This window comes from Centrocercus urophasianus, unplaced genomic scaffold (assembly GCF_019232065.1).
Source record: "Centrocercus urophasianus isolate 14NV4802_14NV808 unplaced genomic scaffold, USGS_Curo_1.0 seq_798, whole genome shotgun sequence".
NCBI classification, from domain to species: Eukaryota; Metazoa; Chordata; class Aves; order Galliformes; family Phasianidae; genus Centrocercus; species Centrocercus urophasianus.
This window is the reverse complement of record NW_024885419.1, coordinates 1-8,998: the sequence shown is the minus strand read 5'-3', so window position 1 is coordinate 8,998 and position 8,998 is coordinate 1. Positions and strand designations below refer to the sequence as shown.

The 8,998-nt window shown below is 41.3% G+C and overlaps 1 protein-coding gene across 1 annotated transcript; it reads right to left on the bottom strand.

Annotated features, from left to right (window-relative positions):
- Positions 1 to 1,816: 1,816 nt before the first annotated feature.
- On the bottom strand, positions 1,817 to 8,820 carry ISL1 (ISL LIM homeobox 1; the record flags this gene model as incomplete). The annotated part of the gene is made up of 4 exons (XM_042838391.1): positions 1,817 to 2,727; positions 4,945 to 5,112; positions 6,507 to 6,793; positions 8,561 to 8,820. Coding segments are annotated over 4 exons (832 nt in total), but the record flags the coding sequence as incomplete, so codon positions are not given.
- Positions 8,821 to 8,998: the final 178 nt, after the last annotated feature.

Below are 8,998 nucleotides of genomic sequence, written 5' to 3'. Positions count from 1 at the left end.
TGACTACAGAGCCAACTGCACACCCCTGTACCCTCATTTGGAGACCTAGCACCCATATCCCCTCCAGTCAGTTCAAGCAAATCAGAGAGTTTACACATTGGACCACTGTGCAGATATTGCACCCTTTCTCCCTCCCACCCCTCAAAGTCTCGTAGCAAGCCTCTAATACTGTATGAAAACACAAGGGTTACTGATCACACAGTTTAAGGTAGATTTCATATTTATTTAAATATTTATCAAGTACTCAAAAATGTATTACACTTGAGCATACAAAATGAATCCAGTTTCTAATCAGGATGATTGAAATCCTTGTATTAGGCTTTTAACCTTTATTATAATTATTATTATTATTATTATTATTTTCTTTCTACTGTCGAAATGGTTTGTCTCTACAGCTGAGCTTGCTCAGGGAGAGCTGAAATGGGGAGGAGGGAAGAAAAAGGATATGTTAAGAAAACATCAGGCTTTGGAGTAACTATCATGCAAACCAACTTGTCCTTGTCAGCCTAAATATCTCTGAATATTCCAGTTGTTAAGGATTTTTTAGGGCGAGTCATTGTCTTGTGCTGGCTGGGAGCACTAGGAAACACTTGGATTCGAGCAAAAACAACCCTTTCCAATGTTTTGTTATTTTTTTCCTTCTTCTTTTTCACTTTTCCCCAAGAACTCGCCCACTTTTTTAGCCTTCACCACCCTCTCCCCCACAAATTAAAAAAGGAAGAAAAGAGGGAGTGAAGAGAGGGAAGTCGACAGAGAAGAAGGAACACCGATCGTGCAATTTCATAGCAATATCCCCGAATCCTATTTCTTCTGCAGCATTTTTTCAAGCGTTTTGACAGCAGACACTGATAAATAATGGTCATACTTGACTCGTTAAGCAAAAAGCATCCCTTTTATCAGGAGCTTACTTAAAATACAGGTCACTTCAACAATCTCAACAACGAGGCTTTGGTATACAGCACTTACTTTTTAATATTTTTTAAAAAATAGTGGAACTCAGCAAAAAGCCTGAGCTCTCAGTTCTTTCGATGTCTTAAAGTTATGTCAGACCATGCCTAGAGTAATACGACTTTTAAGGGCAAAGGATAAGGGGGAGGGAAGGGAACAAGAGAGTTTCTAATGTTATCAATTGAAAGCTAAGGCATCCAACTAGCCCTGATATAGCTGTTGAAACGGAAATTTACAAGCTGGTCGTTAATACTTGCAATAAAATATCACACTCCTTGTTTTCACTAACGACCTGCTTTGCATGCAATATTTTATTTCAGGTATTTTAGCTGCTAATTTGTAAATATTTAAAAGAGGGAACTTTGTTCATTATTTATTATTATTATTATTATTACTATTATTATTTTCTCTATTCCAAACGCTTATTTAGTGAAATAGTCCTGAAGATATAATAATTCTACATATGGCGCCTTTATTTCACATAATATTTAAGGAAAAAAAGACAAAAACCACATAGAATAAGACATATAATTCAAAGACCACGGTACAATCTTTTCTTTTTTTTTTTTTTTTTTTTTTTTTTTTTTTTTTTTTTTTTTTTTTTATAAAAAAAAAACTTCAGCAAACAAAAAAATAGAGTCAAATGACATGAAAAGTGGCAAGTCTTCCAATAATAAATAATAAATTACTTTATAATTTTGCAATGCAAGAGCAAACAAAAAGGGTGGTGTTTTTTTCCTTTTTCTTTTTACTTTTTTTTTTTTTTTTTTTTTTTTGTTCTCTTTATTGAGAGAAAGAGAGAGAGAGACAGAGAGAAAAAGAAAGAGAGAGAAAACAGTTGTTTTTAACCAATGACTATACACATCTTTGGGGGAGGGGAAGGTTCTTGGACAGACACATTTCAAACACAATCCCGAGACGCTTTGTGGCAAAATAGAGGTATACCTTGTTGCAATGCTTTTATAAATGGTTTTTAAAGAGTAATTCAAAAACCTATTTATTAATTACTTCAGACTTGATAGAGGGTGGATCTCAACCAAACACAAACCAAAACCCCGCTACAGTACATGCTATAAGAGACCCAGGAAACAACCCCTTGTTAAGAGTCAACTAAAAACAACATTGCAAACCAATGCAGCTCCACCTTCCTGCAATGAATCTTTCAACAACGCGGGGCTAAATCGTCTCTTTCTTGATGTTGGAAAACCTACCGGAGCTCCTTTTGGCAAGGCAATGACCAATATAGAAACAGCACCATTCGGGTTAGGAGAAAGTCCCTCTATCTTGGTTTCTCTCTAAGATGTGCAGTCAAATGTAATTTTTTTTTTAAAGATTCATGAGTACATATCCCCTATATTTTGAAAATGTCTTTTCGATCCTCGTCAAGATCATTGAGAAGCATGGTGGTTTTTTGTTTGTTTTAGCATTATTCTAGTAAGATCCCATGATTGTCTTCACAGTGTTGCTACCATATTACCTTCTCTTTTCAAACATGACTCCGTTTGTTTCATGGAGCGGTTCCTTGCCAGGTTCATTAAAGGGCCATTAAATACTTTTCCCACCTAAATTTCGGAGTCCAAACATGATCACTTTCCCACTCTCTCCAACAGGGCTGAGGGTAAGGGAAGAAACAACAACATCAGAACTCTGGATGAATTTTCCTCATGCCTCAATAGGACTGGCTACCATGCTGTTGGGCGTATCTGGGAGCTGAGAGGACATTGATGCCACTTCACTTCCAGTAGAATTGGAACCAGGTCCTCCTTCTGAAAAATTAACCTGCCAAAAATGGTAGCCAGTCCTATTGAGGAGGAGGGGGTAGGGGAAAGGGGAGAAAAAAGAAGAAGAAATAAGAAAAATATATATATATATTTACAATTATAACAATCAAACAAAAGTAGCTGGCAAATGCAAAGAAGAAGGCAAGAAAAAAAGAACAAGTATGCATTTCAATGGCCTGATACATCTCCACGGGAGACTGTCTTGCTTTTTGTGGCTTTATTTATTTTACCCATTCCCCATTGACTTCATAAGACTCTTCTTTAGGCTGTCAGCCAAATCATCAGGGGAAAAAAGTTTTAAAAAAGAAAGTTTAAGAAGACTGAAAAATAAAATCCACAAGTAAATAAACAACCTTATTTGCCAGGCCTTCTTCTGTGTCTTGCAAGAGTGGCAATCCCAACAGGATGTTCTAGTCAATTATTTAAGAGTGCATGTGCTTTTTGACACAAAACTGTAACGTTACTCTTTTCCCTCTTTATGCATATACTAAAATAAACCTGCAAGAAGCAGCGAAGAGCAGAAGGCATTTGAAATAAGCCATTCTCTTTCATTCACAATTGGGAGTTGTGATATCTCTTTTTAACAAGAGTCCTCTTGATAAAAAAGGTCACACTTCTCCATCCTAATGTGCCCCGCAGCTCCTGTTGGTTTAGGGGCAGTGCTGGGAAAAGGCCTGAAGTAAAGGGTGGAGCTTTGCTAATCCAAATGCATTTCTTTCGCACCTATTTAGCTGGCCGATCCTGTGATCAAGGCCCTTTCCAGATTACAGACCTGCCTTGAGTGGTCGATATGTTGCATCCACTATCTTTTATTTTAATTATTTTCAGTATCAGGCATCACGCACTTTATGCACCAATATCTATCTATCTATCTAGTGGTGTGTCTATCTATATATGTGTATGTACTAGGGTGATCCATCTTCCTTTTTTTTTTTTTTTTTTAAAGACCTATTCCTTGCAAAAACTCACTGTATGAAAGGTTTTTAATACCTCCAGTTCTGTAAGGCAACCAAAAGAGACTATTTTTTCTTATGCCTGTTTGACAGCTCGATTAAATCAGGAAAACGGTTATTTGAGGTAAGATGATGCAAACAGCCCCACTGCTGTGCTGTAGTTCCTGAGTAAGCACATTGTGCCAGGAGGGCATACAGACCACAGCTTGACACTGGGTGGAAAAAAAAATAGAGCCCTTCCAAAACAGTATGATACTAAACAGAAAATTTCCACAAACATCTGTTCATGTGGCTACAAACTGTTGTCCTCCATTGCTTATGATGAAAAATATTCCCAGCAGATGAGAAAAAGGATCCATATAATAATATTTCATCTTTAAGTATTGCTTTGAATCACTGAAGAAGCATATAAAACGTACCTTATTATTTTAAAGATCTGGTTTTAAGACACTTAGGCCAGGAAATTGAGTTAAGGTTGAACTTCTGTCCTTAATTCACCTTCTTGGGCCTAAGTATTGCAGTTGATATGGTCCCATTTGAGCTGCCAAATGACGTAGGCATAAGGAAGTGAGTTAAGAACAGAATTTATTCTAAAATGCCTGTTTTCTTTTGGCTTAAGGCTGTTCATATTGTTTGAATTTTGCAAGTGAATATGTACCGACTATTTCATTTTCGAAGTACAACATTTAATGTATGCTATAGGAACGTGTAATTATATGCAAATATCTGAATAGAGAAATATAAAGTCATATCTAAACTTACATGTGTAAAGGAAGGAGCTGATACTTTAATTACATCGTGTTTGTAGAACAAAGCAAGGACTTGGTCTGGAGTTGCAGCCATATATTTTAAACTTATAGTATAAAGTCAAAATTGGCCCAAATGAGGGAAGGGATTGGGGGGAGTAAACTGTGGAAATTGTTTTCATAATGTCCCTTCCGTACAGGGGTATGGTTTAGTTAGACATGCTTTCAGTTTTCAGTGGAGTCTGAGCCAAATCAGTCTCAGACCTGGGTTCGGCCTTATCCAGCTTGCACTCGTTTGGACAAGATTTTTGCACTGCAGTACTTTTTTGCACCAAGCCCAGAAAAATCAGTTCAAATTGCCACATTTACAGAGTGCCAAAATGCCCACCTTGTAATCTCAGAGAAACGCTGCTGGCCTGAACTGCTCATCCCTGGAACGAGGGCTGCAGGAGCAGCCCTCCTGCTGAGAATGTTCAGCGAATCCCGGCACTGCTGGGGCTGAGAACAGACACTTACTAGTTGCTGAAAAGCAGGTTGATCTATGTCACTCTGCAATGCGAAGTCACTCAGTACTTTCCAGGGTGGTTGGTAACTCTGCACTTCCACCGGGTTTGCCTGTAAACCACCATCATGTCTCTCTGGACTAGCAGCCACCATAGGAGTTCCTGTCATCCCTTGGATATTCTGCAAATAGCCCAGCAAAAGATGTTAATGAGCTTGGTTAACTTTATTGTATATAAGCACTGAGTCAATAAACTGCTTTCTATCTTATCTACACAGTCACTAGTATTTGCTTTGTTAATCTGCTGTGAATGTCTTACTTCATTCTACTTTAGGTCAGTCTATTTCTACCTGCTGCATTTATCACAGTGGAAGTTTACTTTCTTTTCCTTTAATCCTCGTATTTCTCTCAAGGCACAGTCCTCCTCCCCCGCTCCCCCAAGCCTTCTCAAACACAAGCACTCAGTGTCTTCACTGCTGATGCATTGGCACAAGAAACGGTTAATCATGCTTTCTTTCTACTTTGCATCCAGGCTGGTTTTGTTCTCCGTGACCTTAACTGGTTTGTATATCCCCTGAACCATAAACCTTAAGAGAGGTAGTACCATGTTCTTTCAAAAATAAAACAAAACAAGAAGATTAAAAATAATGGTAAAAGAGGAAACCGCAGCCCTCCCATTATGTCCTGTGGTGCAGACACTGTACAAAATAACTCCAAACCTCGACGAATAGATTGTTCAGGCGAGTTAATAACATCGTGTTTTATTGCATTCCAACATGGTAAAATGAAACTCCTTAAATTCCACTTAACTAGGCAGTCTTATGAATTAATAGTTATTCTCAGGTCAATATACAGAGGGAGAATAACAGACTCTTCTTCAAGTGGACTAACAGCAGTAAGGACAGGAAAAAAAAAAGATAGGCTGAAAATGGAGACAGCCAGTTTGCTATGCTGAATTCAGCTCTTTCCAGTTTGCAGTGCACATGCATATGCCCACAGACAAGAAGTCTATCTCTATGCAAGAACTACATATATATTAAATGACCTGGAAATATGATAGTAGTTCCAAAAATTTTGCATTTGTCTTTTTCTATGGGAAATGTACTGACAAACACAGATACATTAAGTATATAAGGTTTAAAAAAAAAAAACCCAAAACATCAAATTTCCCTTCTACTCCTGTGTAAAACCACTGAGGAGGGTGAGTATGTTATTTTCCCTCAAGGAGTCCTCTGCATTTGCAGTATAAATATTACACAAGACAGGGCTTTTTACATCCCATAAGCTCTGCAGGTCGCAATTCACACAGCAGAAAAGTTAATCTAATCTACTGCAAATCCTTAGCCTCACAAAAGGACGTGTTCGCTTGAGCAGCCTATATCGGCTTCTCTCTGCTGTCTGTTTTAACTGCACTGACAGCAGAACAAGCAGATAATATTTAGGAGGTACCATTTTACCATTTTGCTTTAAGGGAGCTCCCAGAAAATCAAAAGGGCCCAACTGGCCTTGGAGCATAGCCTATGCATTTCTTGCTGGGAGGTAAGACAGTGCACAGTAAGAGGCTGAAACCACTTACAGTTTTGTCATTGGGTTGCTGCTGCTGAAGTTGTTTCATCATAATGCTCCTTTTTTTGTCCTTGCATCGCTTGTTTTGAAACCAAACCCTGATGACCCTCGGGCTGAGGCCAGTCATTTCTACCAGTTGCTCTTTCATGAGGGCGTCAGGTCTGGGGTTGGCAGCATAGCAGGTCCTCAAGGTGTGAAGCTGCTTTTCATTAAGGACAGTTCGGACTCGGGTGGTCTTCTCAGGCTGCTTGTGGACGTGGGGCCGCAGAGCTGGCTGTCTGGCAGAGATAGGTTCTGCTGTAAGGGAAGGGGAAGGGAGGAACAGGATCCCCATGAGTAGGAAGCAGGGAGTCTGCAGAGGCTATGAATCTAAGCCAGTGGGGGGAGAGAGGGAAGGGGGGGAAAGAAAGGAGGGGTGATGAACCTCTTTCAAAGGCCGCTCAGGCAGTTGGCTCTATCAGAGCTCCTCCAGCCTCCTCTGCTTTATGCGCTGGTGGAGTGACAGGACCGACATCTCTGACTCCACAGAAAATTAATTTGAACCCCCCCTCCTCCCCCTACCAAAACCCTTAATGACAGAAGCTTGAACCTGTATGAGCTATGACAGGGGAGGGCAAGCTTGCAAAGGTGCATGTATGTGCGTGTGAGTGTGTGCATGTGCGTGTGTGCACTAGGAAAAGAGGGAGAAGGTATTACGTATTTATACCCTGACAAATCACTAAAACAGACTTTTGTTCTGAAAATTAATAAATTAATCATGATTTGGGTCTGCATCTTGTGTGCTGAATATAGCTCAGCTTAGTCAGAGGCCTTGATAACGTGCAACAGCTCCTGTCTGTTTGCTGCTTCCAGATCCAAAGCAAAACACACCAGATGCACTACACCATGACTGCAGATGGAAAACCTACGAGAGCCATGCATCAGAAGAAAGAGTCTGCCTTAGAAAGAGGATGTATTTGGAGAATTTATGTAAATTTTTAATGAATAATTATTAAAACCACGAATGCTACTCCAATTTAAGAGGAGCAATCCAAGTATCTAGTAGAAACCATTAAGAAATGAAAACTAGTGTACAAAGTCACATCAAGAGTACCTTTCACTTGCGTGATTCAGCTATTCTTATGTGTATTGGATAGCTGTAGCTATCTATATGTAATTTGACCCAGTCAAGGGAAAAATAAAAACTTTTTTTTCTAAAAGCATGGCTTACTAGTATTCAAAAATGTTTGCTTTTGTACAGTCGGCTTTCAATTCCTCTGATTGTGATGATAAATCAGTGAATTCGAATAAAGATTATATGGTCTTGGCAGTATTTTAGCTGCAGACACAATGTGCATGTACAATTTCTCTTACATTCTACAATGGGCACCTACGGATACTCTTTTTCTCCCTTGATATTGATATGTCACTTGGAGAAAAAAAAATAGTGGTGAAAAAAGTGGAAAATGAGCCCGTTTAAACAGAGCTGTGTTTGGAAATACCCTTTGGTGTTACAGTTACTTGACAAGCAACATCGCCAGCCAACCTTGTTTTATCCAGCCTCCTTTGCCTCAAAGAGACCTGCCTTTTCTTCAGCTAAGGGTTCCTGAGTGCCTGGTACAGACGTCGAGAACTAGAGGTGCAAGTTGTAAGGTGGGTCGACAATGCTGAGTTTAAAGATGAAATTCTCATCAAATCACATAAAACTTTCCAAGACGGCAGAGTCACTTCAAAAGGCAATTACTGGAGATTAGCTTGTTGACAGTTTTAAATTACAGCCTAAGCGCTCGCCTGTAGTTATGAAGTCTATCTCCTTTCTGCCCCCGCGTCCACCATCGCTTAAAGCAGCTTTTCCCTGTGCGCCGCAGAACCGGCCGGAGCGGGGTCTGTGCCGTGCCGCAGACCCGCTCCCTGCACGGGCTGCCCCGGCTCCCGCTCAGCTCAGACTCCCAGCCTCCGGCGGAGCGGGGGTGCTCCTGCAGGAGTGCTACTGCCCGCGCAGGTGCGGGCAGACGGACCCGCGGCATTCCGCGAGTGCGCAGGCCTGGGCCGCGGGTCCCCCGCTGTGCGCCGTGCGGGCGGTACCTGCCATCTGCAGCGGCCGGGCCGGGTGCAGGGGGCTGAGGGGGTCCCCGGCGCCCAGGCTGGCCCGCTCCACCACGTCGTGGTCCGCCCGGCAGAAGAGGCCGTCCTCCCGCAGCGCGAATTCATCGCCGGGGATGAGCTGGCGGCTGCAGGCCACGCAGCGGAAACACTCGATGTGGTACACCTTGGCGCGGGCGCGCATCACGAAGTCATTCTTGCTGAAGCCGATGCTGCACTTGGCGCACTTGATGCCGTATAACCTGAGCAGGGCCCAGCCCAGAGAGAAGGAAAAGGGAGGGAAAGAGGGTGAGCATGAATAGGGGAAAGGGGGGTTGCCAGAGGGAATGGGGAGAAAAGGGACGGGGGGGGAAAAAAAAAAAAAAAAAAAAAAAACCTCCGGCAAAAAAAAAAAAAGAGAGAGAGAGAATTTTTCGAAGG